Source organism: Sitophilus oryzae, unplaced genomic scaffold, assembly GCF_002938485.1.
Source record: "Sitophilus oryzae breed Bouriz unplaced genomic scaffold, Soryzae_2.0 scaffold_1396_pilon_pilon, whole genome shotgun sequence".
In the NCBI taxonomy this organism is placed as follows: domain Eukaryota; kingdom Metazoa; phylum Arthropoda; class Insecta; order Coleoptera; family Curculionidae; genus Sitophilus; species Sitophilus oryzae.
In genome coordinates, this window is record NW_022146055.1 from 7,314,260 (window position 1) to 7,330,960 (window position 16,701).

The 16,701-nt window shown below is 30.3% G+C and overlaps 1 protein-coding gene across 5 annotated transcripts in view; it reads right to left on the reverse strand.

Annotated features, from left to right (window-relative positions):
- LOC115875984 (fasciclin-3) overlaps positions 1–16,701 on the reverse strand; it is a 473,190-nt gene that overhangs the window by 18,194 nt on the left and 438,295 nt on the right. For 4 of the 5 annotated variants that reach the window (XM_030891629.1, XM_030891627.1, XM_030891628.1 and 1 more), the window contains exons 2-9: positions 14,237–14,400; positions 13,465–13,615; positions 13,248–13,382; positions 11,568–11,759; positions 10,234–10,421; positions 10,035–10,176; positions 9,906–9,947; positions 1,982–2,095 (exon numbers count right to left, since the gene is read on the reverse strand). In XM_030891629.1, coding sequence (XP_030747489.1) covers positions 1,982–2,095; positions 9,906–9,947; positions 10,035–10,176; positions 10,234–10,421; positions 11,568–11,759; positions 13,248–13,382; positions 13,465–13,615; positions 14,237–14,329 — 1,057 coding nt within the window. In that variant the 5' untranslated portion in view covers positions 14,330–14,400. The remainder of the gene's footprint in view (positions 1–1,981; positions 2,096–9,905; positions 9,948–10,034; positions 10,177–10,233; positions 10,422–11,567; positions 11,760–13,247; positions 13,383–13,464; positions 13,616–14,236; positions 14,401–16,701) is intronic. The other variant, XM_030891630.1, reaches the window with a different exon arrangement.

Here is a 16,701-nt window from a genome sequence, read left to right on the forward strand (position 1 = left end):
AAACATTTCAAGAAATTAATATGAATAGAAAATGTAATAGCAAAATAAACGACTCTGAAATTTTGAACATGTAAAAAATGGACTCTACACTTTAAAGCAAATTCTAAAAAATTTAGAAAATACTAAGATTCATTTTGTGAACTTTAAAGATACATATACAGGGTAGTCCGAACTGTATTCCGGAAACTTCGGCAGCATATTCTGCAGATTAAAATAAGTAAAAACGCTCGTATAAATGTATGTCCTAAAATGCTTATGGAGATACAGGGTGTAGAAATTTCATTTTTATTTCGATTTTTCCAAATAATTTCTGAAGTAACGTCAATATTTGAATGAAAATAAGTGTGTCTAGGAGTTTTTTGACATGAGAAATTTGATTTTCATGTCAATATGACTCCTACTTATAGAGAGCGCCACCTACATATTTGTTAAATGGTTTGAAGTGTAATAACTTTTCGTCCATACCTGTATAAAACTACTGAGTAAAAAAATATACATTTACGACTTTTTTTACATAAAAAAGATCTCTTGGTAAAAAGCTACGAGTAATAGTTCTCGAGATATTTGGAATCGAAATTATCAATACCTATCATCATTGACATAAATTAAACATGTTAAATCTTTTTGTGCCAAAAGTTCAACTGAAACTGTTTAATCATCATTTTTTCGCAGAAAAATTTATGATTGATTTAAAAAAATAAAAATGTATTATTTCAATCAAATAACTATACTCAACGTGTGCTTATTTTTTGTCAATGATGACATGTATTGATTATTTTCATTCTAAATACCTTCAGAACGGTTGCTCGTAGCGATTTTTACCAAGAGACATTTTTTACGTATAAACTCATGGAAATGTATATATCAGTTAGTAGTTTTATACAGGTACGGACGAGAAAAGTTATTACTCTTCAAAACTGTTAAAACACATGTAGGTGGCGCCCCCTACAAATAGGAGTCATTTTGACATCAAAATCAAATTTCTCGTGTCACAAAATTCCCAGATACCAATTTTCATCCAAATATTGACGTTACTTCAGAAATTATTTGGAAAAAATCAAAATAAAAATGAAACTTGTGCACTCTGTATCTATGAAATTAATCATTTTAGGACATACATTTATATGAACTTTTTTACTTATTTTTATCTGCAGAATATGCAGCCGAAGTTTCCGGAATACAGTTGGGACCACCCTGTATACGATAGTGTTTTTAAGTATTAATTACTTGTATTACAATATCTCAATAAAAGCACAAATTACAATACAAAAAACAAAACAAATAGACTGAAATACATGAAAACACAACAAATAAAGCGATGGACTGAGAACAAAAAATAGATTTTTATAAAAAATAAATATGGAGATAATGGAATATTACTCGGCAATATACTTGCGGATTCATCCTTGTTTAAAATAATTATATAACAAAATAAGAGCAGTATTATATAACAAAATCTGAACAGATTTCTTAACACAATCCAGTCTTAAAATATACTACTTAGCTTATACAGGTTGTTAATTTGTTTATTACTCGCGGCAAGAGCTTTATGGTTGAAATACGGTAACGCATCGGCCCGCTCGTCGAGAGACGGCGCGACATGACGAGTCGTCAGCTTAGCTTAGTACTCATTTGGAATATAAGCAGTGTTGCCATTCTGTTCCCCAATAAGTAACCGTCCAGTTAACAATCTGTATATGTCTGTAGTATAATGGGAGTTTTTTATACGATACACATAAACATAAATATACTATCTTAGATATGATGTGATTCCTAAATACACATTAATAAATAATATTCTATCACTACTAATATAAATGCACTATTGTCAATACTTTACCACATACGATTAAATACATAAATAACTTTGTAATAAATGATTATAACGACTAATAAACTTAATCAGTATTTCAAGTAAATCAATCAGTCTATCACAAAATTATCTATTTAATTAAAGAGCGATAACATGAATATTACTTACCACTAAAGCACCACCTTCCGGTAATTTTGGCAAAAATCAGGATAGATATGACTAGAATAATAAACAAAATGGCCACTACGATTGCAATGATTGAATCGGCACCAAATTCGTAACCTATAAAGAAAATTTAGTATAAATAACGATTGTAATCAAACTTCTGATGTTGTTAATAGTTTTGACTGCAATACAGGGTGGCGTACCATTCGCCTCGGTTGATTATAGGAAAATGGAAAGATGTAGAAACAAAATTTTTATGGGTATATGTAGAGAGGCAATGTGCATAATTTAAAATTATTTTGAAATATACAGGGTGTGTCAGAACTAAGATCCATACCAAAGTTATATTTTTTCTTATGGAACACCCGGTATTTTATTTCATTTTTGGATTCTTGGGCATAAAATAAAGCATTTATTATAAGGGTTTGATATGTTTAAATGCTTTGGTTTTTGAGATATTTAAAGATATTTAAATATGCATGCTATAATAAAAAAGTTTGTCAACACCCTGTACATTACTTTTCAGGGTTAATTCTTGTGCTGACTGAAGCCAGAGAAATAAACTTTACTAAAAAAATTATTGCTTCCTTAAATGTATACAGGGGTATCAAAAATTGCTGCTCTACTTTATATATATTTATTTTACATAAAAACTTCGTTATTTCAAATACAACACTATATATTTTTTTGAATAAGTCTAAGCAGATTTAAATGCTCTTTAAAACTATATTAATATTAGGGTTTCCTATACCTATCTGGCTCAGATTTTGAATAAAAAGCGATTTTTCAATAAAATGGTAATCAAGATGGCTGGTGTCGCCATGGCAATTTGCTAGTGACAGATAGTAGCTATTTTCAAAATCGATATTAGTTTATGGCCTTTGTTTAAATTTATAACAGTTTACTTTTATTTAATTTACCTACAATAGTTTAATAAGTAAGTATTTATTAATTTATCAAGAAAAATAAAAAGTAGTTCTTTGATTTATATTACGATGACTTGTATATATATTGGATTTTCTGTAAAAGAGCCAATTAACGCAAATTTATTTTCTTCACTTCCAACGACAGGTTTCTGCCTAATAGGTTTTTCATATACCACACTATCAGTTCTGCGAAATAGGAAAAGTAGTTTTTCAAAGGAACGCTTGTCAAGAAAATTCCTATTTGGATATCTTTGAGCATAAATCCTTCAGGTTAACAAGCAATTATTGTCCTCACAAAATAAAATCACTAGTAACATATTCATTCCTTCCACCAGCAGATACTGCTTCATTTTTCTCGATAAAATAATAAATATTTACTTATTAACCTTATTGTAGGTAAATTAAATAAAAATAGCCTGTTATAAATTTGAATAAAGTCCATAAACTAATGTCGATTTTGAAAATAGCTACTAAGTGCCACTAGAAAATTGCCATGGCGACACCAGCCATCTTGATTGCCATTTTATTGAAAAATCACTTTTTATTCAAAATCTGAGCCAGATAGGTATAGGAAACCCTAACATAGTTTGAAAGAGCATTTAAAACTGCTTCGACTTATTCATAAAAATACATCGTGTTGTATTTGAAATAACGAAGATTTTATGTAAAATATATATTTAAAATAAACCAGCAATTTTTGATACCCCTGTATAGATTTAAGGAAGCAATCAAATTTTTTAGTAAAGTTTATTTCTCTGGCTTGAAAGTCAGCACTATAATTAATTCTGAAAAGTAATGTACAAGGTGTTAACAAACTTTTTTATGATAGCATGTATATTTAAATATCTCAAAAACCAAAGCTTTTAAACATATTAAATCCGTATAATAAATGCGTTATTTTATCTCCAAGAATCCAAAAATAAAATAATATACCGGGTGTTCCATAAGAAAAAATATAACTTTGGTATGGATCTTAGTGTTCTGAGACACCCTGTACATTTCAAAATAATTTCAAATTATGTACATTGCCTTCCCACATACTCCCATAAAATATTTCGTTTCTACATCTTTCCGTTTTCGTATAATCAACCGAGGCGAATAAAGTGCGCTACCCTGTATATTCATGCAATAATGTACTGGGGTAGTTTAATATTTCACTTTAAAATATTTAGAAAATATAATAAGGATAAGGACATAAATAAGTCAGAAACTAATCTACAGCCTAATTATCTTATGTTGTTTTCACGAACTATTTTATTTATATTTAAAATTTACTAATAGCTTAGTAAGTAAAATAGCCTACAATATTCCGACGTTTTATTTTTGTTTCTAACAATAAGTTGCGCCCATTCCCTTTAGAATAAAATCAATCAATTTAAGTAGTCCCATTGCTCCAGTGAGAAAGCTTTACGCTACAAAATATCGGAATATCGTTCAAGAAACGTAGCATTCTCACTAAAATAAACGTAGCCTATTTGAATATCTCGACGCTTTATAATATAAATGGCAGCTCTTTCGTTAAAAGTGCTCACCAAGGGCACAGTAATGACAAATGTTCATTTTTGAAATGTATTATAAACGTATCTGTCATTGATATTTGTATAATAGAACTGAAAAAACTGACATCATATAATATGATGAGACATTTTCGGAACAAAAGTAAGAAGAATATAAACTTTTAATTTTTAAATAAAGGTAAAAAGTCCACAATTAGTTTCTAATCTACTGTAATTCTCAATTAATTTAAATTAAATTTAGTGAGAGATGTTAAGAAAGGAACATTTTTTTTAATATCGATTTTTGAAGTGCAACTTCTTTACGCGTGATGAGAGTAAAAATAATAGTAAAAAGTGACACGACACGGCCTTGCGATACGAGCTAGCGAGAAAAAAAGTGGTAAGCCAATGAGGAGGTTGAGATGGGTCTTACCAAACCTATGTAGCCTAGGAGGCCAGAACTCGGAATATCTTTTCGTGATATTTTGACAACGTTTCATGCACTATGATACACACATCATCAATAGTTTGGTGGACAAAATTTGAAATTAATTTAATTAATTTGTCTATTCAAAGTAATGGTTCAAATGACTTAACCTCGAGCTTAGCATATTATATTTATTAGGATGCCTTATCATTTTTTTGGTATTTTGTAACACACAATATTTTAAAACTTATTTGGTTACCAAATAAGAATTGCGAAATGCGAATTAAATTGACAAAATTGACAGTTGATTTAATATTTTGCAAATTCGCATAATTTAAAATGTGGGAGATGGGAATACTGAAACTGATTTAATTTTTGTGAATATTTGCTGCCAATTTTGAGTTTATAGGTTATGATATGCCATCTCTTGTCATTTACTTCTTGTTATGTGGTTATAATAACATAAACATTGGTTAAAGGTAGGTTCATATACACGCGAATTACGAAATGCAAATTAAAGCGGCAGAATTGGCAGAAAGTTGTTTTAATATTTTGCAAATTCGCATAATTTAAAATCTGGGGGGATGGGAATACTGAAACTGATTTAATTTTTGCGAATATTTGCTGCGAATTTTGAGTTTTTGGGTTATAATATGTCACCTCTTGTCGTTTATTTCTTGTTATGTGGTTATAATAACTAGGGCTGTAACGAGCCCTGTTTTTTAACTTGACCGAGTACCGAGTACTCGGCTAAAGGTAATGGCCGAGTACCTAGTACTCGGCTGCCGAGTAGTCTTAACAGTTTTGCGACCTTTATCAATATATACTAATTATACTATACACCATAACATAATATTATATTTTATACATAATATAAATATATTTATATAATTTAACATTAATGAAAGCTAGTTAAAATTCCCGGAATTCCCCGGCCTTAAACCAATCATCTTGTTTGTTTTGCCTATGACTGGCGAGCGGATGGGATTCCCCGACTACAAACCAATGACCTGGTTTGTTTTTCTTATGGAGATATTGTTTTATTCTGTGGTTCCCTATGCAAACTGATATTTCTAATGTGCTGGATTCTGAATTGATTCTTTTAAGGTGCGGTGGCGACGTTGATTTTTTTTAAGCAAAACTTATATGTGTAATTCTAACAATTAATAATACCCTTTAAAGTTATATTAAAATGAGTGACAGTGCTGACCTCTTTTAGATTATAAGTATTAAATTACTATTTCACTGTGTTTGTGTTATTACTTACATATACTTATTATTACTTTGCTAAAATGCATTAATTAAAGTTATGAATGAATAACTTTTTGTTTATTTTATTATTTGCCACTGTGAGTCTCATTTCTATCTGTTTTGGACCTGCATAAATGGATTGTTTCTATTACTATACATTACTCGGCCGAGTAAGGCCGAGCACCGAGTACATATTACTCGGTTAAAATTCTGGCCGAGCACCGAACTACTCGGTACTCGGTGCAGCCCTAATAATAACATAAACATTGGTTAAGATGGAAGAAATTGAAAAGGTATGAAAAAATTGTGCTTAATCATTTTCATTGTTTCAATTTCAATTCTTCATTCTCAATCAGTTTAATGTTAACTACAAACTGGTAATATTGTCGGAAAATTTTCAAAACCATTGCGAGTCGAAATCCTTTATAGACATTTTATGGTAGTTTCTAATTCTTTTTTATAGTTAATTTTCATTTATTGCACTAAATTGTGATATTATGCTCCTTGCTGTTTTCAATTTTTAAATAGTTCACATGTTCCAATTGTTCTATGTATTTTATTTTTGTTGTTTTTTATTAATAAATATACAGCAAAAGGTCGTCTTCTACACCAAAAATAAGTAGCTTCATCCATTACAAAAAAATATACTTATAAAAATAAAATCCTTCAGAATATATCTTATAAAAATATATCTATCATATGAAAATGACTACTGGATAGAGACAAAAATAAAATTCTTCGTTCAAGTGATATTTTCAACATGTGTTTAAAACCACAAATATCCTTAGAATTAATTGCAAATTTCGCTCTCGAACTACGTAAATAAAACAAGGTTTTATTTTCCGATCTTCACAATTCGCGTGTATACGAACCTACCTTTAGCTTTATTGACATATAGCGTTATACTATATATAGCGTGACAACATATCATTTAGAATAGATTTAGATATCATTTTCATTTAATAAGAAAAAATTTAAAATAAAAATATTCAGTAATATTGTCCGCTAAAACACACTGTTTTTTTATGAAAGAATTCTTTATTAAAAATCTTTATTAAATTCTGAAAAAATGTTATTTTTATGTTTTAAATTTGAAATTAGAATTTGGTTATTCAAAAATTTTTAAATCCCTACAACTATAAAACATTTATAGAACAAAGTTACAAAATAGCCTGCAAAATAAATCAACGAAATGGCCAATTTTATAGGTATTTAAATGTACGCTTATAATGGTAGATGGCATTAAAGCCTATTTTATTTCTGTAATATTTAAATATAATTGTTCCTGTTTGACATATTATCTAAACGGATTACAGTTGTACTAACATTAGCATTACAGTCTCAAATGCCACTAGCAGAAAGTAGATCGTTACGAAAGATATCGCTATATCAGATCAAGTTAAAATATAAAAAGTTGCCTGAGCACGGAATATAAAAGTTAGAGAAATGCTTACGTTCAAATTACATTATAACAACCAGTTAATAGCTTCATATTTGAATAGTAAATATGCATATTGTGCCTCAATTTAGAATTGGAAAAGTGATTTAAATAATAAAAATAAAGTATATGTAAATCAGATACTAAGAAATTATGTAATGTTTTGTAGAAAAACTTTTGTAGCAGAGAAAAATTATCAGTCTGTAATAAAATGTAACATGTATTATTATTTATACAGGGTGCTAAAAATTCGAGGTACGAGCATTGGTATCTCGGTAATCGTAATAGATACGAACATGGTTAAATTGGGGCAAAGTTGCGCTTTGGGATGTTCACCAAGATGCCATCAAAAAAGTTTTAAAAATTTCAAGGATTGTTGAGTTTTTGAAAAAAAAAACGGATTTTTTTGAAAATCAATTTAAATTTTTTCTGTCGTTGCTTTTTAGAAAATCAAAAAACTAATTGTACATTCTCATTGTCACTTTATTAAGGCTCTATCTCACAAGCTATTATCTCATAGTATGTTTATATTTTCAAATTAGCTGATAATTTGTGAGATACAGAGGCCAACTTAATTTTTTTAAATACGGACCTGCATTTTTTATTTCAATGAGTTTTATTCTGAGTACAATGATATGCCACACTTTATTTTTTTTTTGTTTCGGAAATTTGGGCACAATTTATTTAAACTAATTTCAAGTCCTGCTCTGTTTTTTTAAAATATTTAATCTATTCATCGTTACAATATTGATAAAATTTCAAACTTAGTAATGACGTGGGGTAAAACATTGAATACGGAACATCAAATGCAATAAAATAATATAAAATAAATAATATGTGTGTGTGAAATCAATACATCTCAGCATTTACAATAAAGAGTACAAAATGCATTCGGAAGATCTGTTCCAAGAACCATAAATTAAATTGAACGAAAAATAAATTTGCGCAATAGGGAGGAGTATATCCCTTTCGAACGTGTAGAGCACTAGAAACTAGTTAGTAGAAGTTAATTAATTTATAATAACGACGATTAATATTATGCAAATTATTAGTCCGCACACTAAGATTTCAAATTCACAGTAAAAAAAGTTAAAAATAATATCTTTAAATTGCTGACCTGGATATTATTTATTTGAATCTTTCAATTGGCTCGATTTTCCTTATTCAATGTTAATTAGCGCTTATCAATATTGTTGCGATGAATATAAGCAGATTAAATAATTTAAAAACCCAGAGTCGGACTTAAAATTATTTTAAATAATAATTAAATATCTCCAAAAAATCCTTCATGGGTATTTCGCCACTGCACTGCAAGAAAAATCTACAAAATAAAATATTTATTTTTTGTAAACACTTCTGCGTTAAACCTAAACGGACACTGCTTGTCAGAAGTTATGTTTACAGTAATAAAAATTTGCCTAACAAAGAAAAAAAATGCTTAACGTTTGGACTGGCCTGCATGTTCAACAGATAAACCCTATCGAACACTTATGGGACCAGCTCAAAAGAAGGGTTAGAACTCGTCTAAACCATCCAGAAAATCTTGCACACCTTATTGATGCAACATTAGCAGAATGGGAAAACATACCCCAAGACAACGTTGATAATTTAATAAGAAGCATGGCAGCACGAATAGAAGCTTGACCAAAGGCTGGAGATGGCAATACAAATATTTTTTTTTACCATTTTGACCCAATTTAAATCTCATTTCGTTTCAGAAACCAAAAAAAATACCATCGTGATTATTTTGAAAACTCATTATTTTTTTTATTGCTACATGGATTTCGTTAAAATCTTTGGTAAGAACTGCGTTTCACGTAGATTATGAAAAATAATAGATGATTATAAGTTTGGTTGTGTTTATATTAATCAATTCGTGTGTGTGTGTGTGTATTTTAAGTAAAAAAATATTTATTCTGTTAAATTTCCAAAGTAAATATGATGTAACATGAGTGGCCCAATCACTCTAAAATACTCTCTAAATGTATTGTTTAAATATAAGCAATTATCAACTTAACATTATTAAAATTAATTGTTACTTCGAGTAAATTGTTTAATAATAATTCAAAACGATAGATCAATTCTATCCACCTAACGGTAAATCATTATATTAAAAATACAATAATTATTAACTGTAACGATAAGTTCTATTAGTCTAACGATAGTAACTAGTACGATAAGTTCAAAGTAGAGTAAAAATACTCGTGTTTCTATGTCATTATATTCATTTACTATTATGAATACTCGTACGTCAAAAATGGTACATTTTTGGCTTTCAAATTAATTGATAAATTAAAAATAAATAATTATTAAATTTAATGAAATGCATTAATAACAAGAAACATTGAAGTATAAAATATGATAATTTTACAATTAAATTTTTACCTACCATAAACGCCATATACGTGTTGCTTAAAGAATTTTGTAATTCCTGCAGCGTGAAACAATAAAATCAAGCATATATTTATTTTTGTCTTAATACTAAAACGACTAAATACATATTTATATATAAAAGTACCTTTTGGTTCTGAATTTGTCGATATCTTCACTCGATATTCTTGACTTCCTTGATCGTTGTACGCCTTCAAAATATAAACCTTCTCCGTATCCTGTTTGCCTATTCTCGCTATTCTTAAGACGGCTAGATATCTACCATTTCCCTATAAACGTCATTATTTTAGTATCATGGTAAGAAATAAGTTTTCTAAACAATTTACCAATTCTCTTGCAAATTCAGCCTCCATAATACCGGTGTTGTCATGACTACCTTCCCTGATCCTTTGCCCGTCAACCGTCCATTCGAAACTAGGCCTGGGATTAGCTTCCACTGTTACGTTGATTTCGCCTGTTTTTCCAATTCCGTAATCGTAAGCCTCAATTGTTTGTCTTTGGGGTAATGGAGCATCTAAAATCAATAGATAACGTCATATCTGTAGGTATTGTAAAACGTCCATGTAAAAAAAAACGTGCACATATTTGAAGAGAGACTTCTTACTAAGAGTTAATAAACTGAGGGATTTGAAGGACATGTTTGAAAAAATGTAGTTTGAAATGTTGAAAAGGTAATAAATAATTTGATTCACTTTCACAAAATGTGTATTAAAATGTCCGTCTGAGGACGGTTTTGGTTCCAATCGACCCATAATTAAGAGAAAAATCTTGATGATTTCGTCCATTTAGAAGCATCGGTTCGAAACGTCGAGGACGTCATCCTGTAGCCAGTCCCCAATTATGCCGAAATCGACCCACATTTTTCTTCAATATCAAATCGTTAGTTCTACTCTGATCAAGATGTAAACGACATGTCGTACCCAATGTACGATAGCTCGCATAGTCTACCCACCTCCGCTCCATAGTCACCACCAGGGTTCGGAAGTAGTTAATTAAGACGTAATTTACCTGATTAACTACGTGTAGTTTTGTCTTCAAAACTACGTCTTTTCCAGTTCATTAACTACATGAAAACTACGTTAATAAACTATGTATTGATATTATGAATAATTTTCCTTTGTATGAGGTGCAATAGAGATAATATGATGAAAATATTATATATTTAAAGCCATATTTCTTCCGTTTTCTTAAATACATTATGTGTTTTAAAGCTTCAACTTCTTATAACCTCACCTCAAACCTTTGATATTTGAAAGTTACATACATAGGTTACATAAACTACACCCTCTACATAAACTACATTAACTACATGTAATGTAGTTTATGTAGTTTTTAAAAGTAACATGTAGTTTTCCGAACCCTGGTCACCACCAACCCCCCTTTGGTTGCGATCGGACCACATCAACTTTTGACGTTTCTTACGTCAAAACTAACTGTCACAGTGACATGTACACGGCCAAGTTGGCCATGGTCCAATCTATCGACATATCAAATTTCATTTAAATCGGACTATATAAATTTTGTGGCTTGCTTCAACTTTTTATTAAAGAAATTTTGAACTTTGCCGGCGAATCAATATTAATTTGTTTCTCTGTAATTTTTTCATATGAAATTGGTGGATATCGTTACACTAGTACTGGTACAAATAACAGACGCTTACATTTAATATCCAGCCTCCTTTTAGATTCGCCCACTTGTCCCGGATATGCTGGATGGTAAGCAACACATCTAAGGAACTTTCCATTGTCGGATGCCCTCAGTTTTCTTGTCAAATTTTGCACTTTGGTTAGGAGGTGTTCTTTTGCCAATTCTAAAATTGCAGGCATTGGAAGTTCGTCAATTGGTTCGTCATCTGAAATAACAAAGTTTAAAGTACATTATAGTATTGTTTGTAAAATAAACAAATAGTTAAGGAATAAACAGGAACAAACTATAGATATTTCAATTCTTACGGTTAGATATTCTCTTTGTTAATTAGTAGAAAAAAGTGCAACAACGCAACTATTGTAGAATTTAAATTTACAGAGGTGCACAGACTGGAAATTTCGTAAAATAAATCATAACTTTATATTAAAACACATAATAACAAGAGATTTGTTTCATTACTGTTAGATTTTTATTTTAATTGACCATTCTTAAAGTAACGTTATGCAAAATATATGTGCACCGAAAACTATATGCAAATTTCTACACAAAGTCTAATTGAGTTATAATAGACGACCAGACCTATTTAGAAGTAACTTTGAACAATGAGCATGTCAACAACTTTAAACCCCATATTTAATTTTCAAAGTATTTAATCAGATTCCACTAAAAAATGAATGTGGCTGGCCGTAGCTCCAGCGTTAGTGTTTCGATCTGCGGGCGGCAAAATTCTGTAAAAATTCTATTTTCTTATTTTCCATAGCAGTTGCGACCTCTAGCGGCCGTTTTACAAACTTGAAAATAATTTCCAGCAATTTCTCATAGCCCCATTAGTTATAAACATTTTTTTCCGTAGGCTCTACGGCTAATATTTTCCGAGATACAGCGGTGAGCTATTCTTAGTGGGACACCCTGTACAGCCTCTCAAATAGTATCGTTCGGATTCGGCAATAAACTGTAGGTCCCGTGTACTTGTGAAACACTGATGACACACATCACAAGTACATGCGAGAGGTAGCCGACGCTCTATATAGAGTATGGCACTGTAAGAAGAAGAAGAAGCTAAAAAAATGAAATATTTTATGAGATACTTTTACACACTATAGACAATAGGGGTGCCGATGCCGTACCGCCAGCAAGAAAACTGCCTACCAAAATCTCTTCTTTACGGTGAGCTTGTAGACGGTAAGAGAAAACCGGGTGGATAACTGAAAAGGTACAAGGATAATTTCCACGAAAACTTAATGGAGATAAACATGCAGAATCAGTGGGAGGAAGCAGCGTACAATAGAACGCAATGGAGAAGAATTGTAAACTCAGTTAACAACGACAACCGAAAAGTAGAAAGGCAACAAAGTAATTAGATTTTTGTATGTCCGGAGTTCCGAAGAGATATAATATCACGTATCGGGCTTTTCAGTTACAGAAAAGACGCCTTGAGTAACCATCTTTTGATGCGTATCAAATACTCGTCAGCGAGTAATGGCAGTATAGTAATAGTAGTATAGACAATTAATTCTGGACAGTTAAAACTTATGTGGACAATTAAAAATCTTTATTTAAATTTTAAAAAGACTAAAATGGATCTATTACTTGAGTTCATAATAATTTTTGGAAATGTAAAGTTTAGCAAGTGTATGACTAAAAATAGAATTTACTTCATTGAAAGTAATATAAAAGAATAAAAAAGTTTTACCTAAAAACCAAGTAATATTAGCTACTGGTCTGCCATCCCTAACAGTGCAGGAAGCTTCTAGTGTGTCATCAACTTTGTATACGTTAAGCTGATCAGTTCCTCTGCTCAATTCGAGTTCTGGTGGTTTTGGAGCATCTGTAAATAGGAGAAAGTACGTATAATTAGATGTCATTTTCTTATGGGACAGTTATAATTATAGATGAAGATAATAACATACTTGCAACTATAAGGCTCATGGTTCCGATAGATTCCTGGGCTTCACTGATAATTCCCAGGGTACATTTGATTTCTCCGTTGTTTTGATCTTTAACGCCGTGTAGAGTAAAACCACATTGGCCTGCATCTAAGCCTTCTCCATAATATGAAACCTAATAAACATAAAGTATATTACAGTATTCCTGTACTTAATAAAAAAAATCTGTTGGTTTTAAATTAAAAGAAAATCCATAGTAGATTATAACTAAATTTCAAGAAAACGACGAATGGTCAAAAGACACTAAATTAATAATGGGTGTCTAAGTTATATTACTTCTTAATTTTTATCAAAAACTATGTTGTGCAAAGCAAGGTTTTGAAATTGTTGCTATTTATCAAAAAAACTGCTGGTCCTTGAATCTTATCGCCCCTGAAGTCCCTAAATAGTCTGTCCAATATATTTTGTTTCTAACAATGGCAATTAGTGCTCAATTAGCTAAAACATAGGGTCACTACATAAGCAAAATAAGCACTAAGTCACCACAATACACTAAAACACTTTACTTTTGCTCTGAATGCGCATTTCGCTAACCATGTTAGCATCATCAGCAGATGATTAAAACTAAGTTTAAAGTTTATAACTGAGTAAAAACTGGCGATTAAACTCAGTTTTAATCATCTTCTGATAATGCTAGGTTTCTATATAGTTTGTTAAGTGTTTTGACGTATTGCGGTGAATTAGTATTTTAGTTTGCTGCTGTAATCACTACATAAAAAAAATAAAAAATACTTACGTATGAATTAGAAATTCCTCTGTTCAAGTTAAAGGTCTGTAATCCGGGAATTTCTACTCTACAGTATTGTAGAGGTACTGCAACTCTGCACATGTAAGAAACGTTTTCACCAGGTAAGACTGTTTGTTCTCTTTTGTCAACGTCAACTTGGGCGGCTAATATTGCTGCAACAAAAAAGAGATTCGTTAGAACTTGAGCAAAAAGTAATGTTACTGCTAAAATACAGGTGTACTTGGTCTACTAGAAATTATTTATGTATTTTAAGAACTTAGTTGTTATGACATTAACTAGATTAATTGCTTCTTTATATATAAGTAATTTTATTAACTATTATATCCGAATGATGGAAGTACGGAAATTAATTAAACATTTCAAATTATTGTTCATGTATACAGGGTGTTTTGAAAAACATGTGATATCTCTCATGGGGAAATTCCACAGGTAAAAATTTTATTTATTTTATATCAACATATATATGTAAGTCTTAATTTTTTTTTCGATTTATTGTACTTTTTTTCCAAGAGCTTTTAGCGATTCGAATGGCAAAAAAGTGTTACATATACTACTATATTTTAGTACTAAAAAAGTGTCGACAGATTTACCGGAGCGTTGCATATTGGTTGTCACTGGAATATTTTCTAAAAAAAAACTTGTGGGCCACTGGCTTTTTTTTTATCTTGTTAGCATAATTGTGTAGACTGTTTAATGCCGATATTTTAAGTTGTATCATGATATTTTGTCGATTTCGATCTCCATGATGAGATAAACGCAATTTTATCGATCACAATTAATCAAATTAAAATAAAAATAAAATAAATAAATTAGTTAATCTCATTTATTATAACATTTTATTAAAATGTATGACACTGATGCAACAGTATTAACTGACGTAACAGTAATATCAACTACAGCAAATTCAAGGAAAAAATAAGGGAATTTAGATAATGTCAACAAACCTATTTTTTAAAGATGTAATGTCCTGTAACTTCTAAACTACGTATTTCTGCTATAAAGACGGCTTTATAGAAACTTTTTTTTATATTTTTGATGAGAAATCAATGAGTACTTATCTTTGGCAAGTTAATGTCGTTACATTTTTTTAAAGGTTGTTATTAGTTTTCGATTAAGGAAACTTAATAATTTCATGTTTATCACATCAAGGAGACCGAAATCGACAGAATATCAAAAGGCAACTTTTAATCGGCATTAAACGGGCTACACAAATGTAGTAACAGGAGAAAAAAGTCAATAACACACAGTTTTTTTTAATATTCCAGGAATAACCCAAATGCACACCGTTGGATCTGCAGACACTTTTTAAGCATTAAAAGATGTAGCACTTACATTAACTTTTACTCTCCAAATTTCCAATACTCAAAAAATATACCGGGTGGTCCGAACTGTATTCCGGAAACTCTGTTAGCATACTCTGCAGATAAAAATAGATAAAAAATTCTTATAAATGTATGTCCTAAAATGCTTAGTTTCTGAAATACAGGATGTACAAGTTTCATATTTATTTCGATTTTTTTAAACAATTTATGAAGTAACGTCAATATTTGGATGAAAATTGGTGTCTGGGAGTTTTTTGACATCAGAAATTTGATTTTGATGTCAATATGACTCCTACTTGTAGAGGGCGCCACCTACATATTTTTAACTGGTTTGAAGAGTAATAACTTTTCGTCCGTACCTGTATAAAATTAGTGAGTAAAACAGTATAAATTTACGACGTTTTTTACGTAAAAAAAGTCTCTTGGTAAAAATCGTTACGAGTAATGGTTCTTGAGATATTTGGAGTCGAAATTATCAATACATGTCATCATTGAGATAAATTAAAGATGTTGACTAAACAGTTATTATACCAAAATCATAAATTTGAAATGCTTTTGTGCCAAAAGTTTAACAGAAACTGTTTTATCGTCTTTTTTTCGCAGAAAAAACTATGAATGATTTAAAAAAATAAAAATGTTTCAAATTTATTATTTCAGTCAAATAACTATCTACTCAACGTGTTTATTTTTTGTCAATAATGACATGTATTGACTATTTCCATTCTAAATATCTTGATAATGGTTACTCGTAGCGATTTTTACCAAGATACATTTTTTAGGTAGAAAGTCACGGAAATGTATACTTTTTCACTCAGTAGATTTATACAGGTACGGACGAAAAGTTAATACTTTTCAAAACAGTTAAAACATATGTAGGTGGCGCCCCCTACAAATAGAAGTCATCAAATCAAAATTTTCATGTCAAAAAACCCCCAGACACCAATTTTGATTCAAGTACTTCAGAAATGATTTGGAAAAAATCGAAATAAAAATTCTACACCCTGTATCTCCGAAACTAAATATTTTAGGACATACATTGATATGAACTTTTTTAATCATTTTTATCTGCAGAATATGCTGCCGAAGTTTCCGGAATACAGTTCAGACCACCCTGTATATTGCAAGAATCAT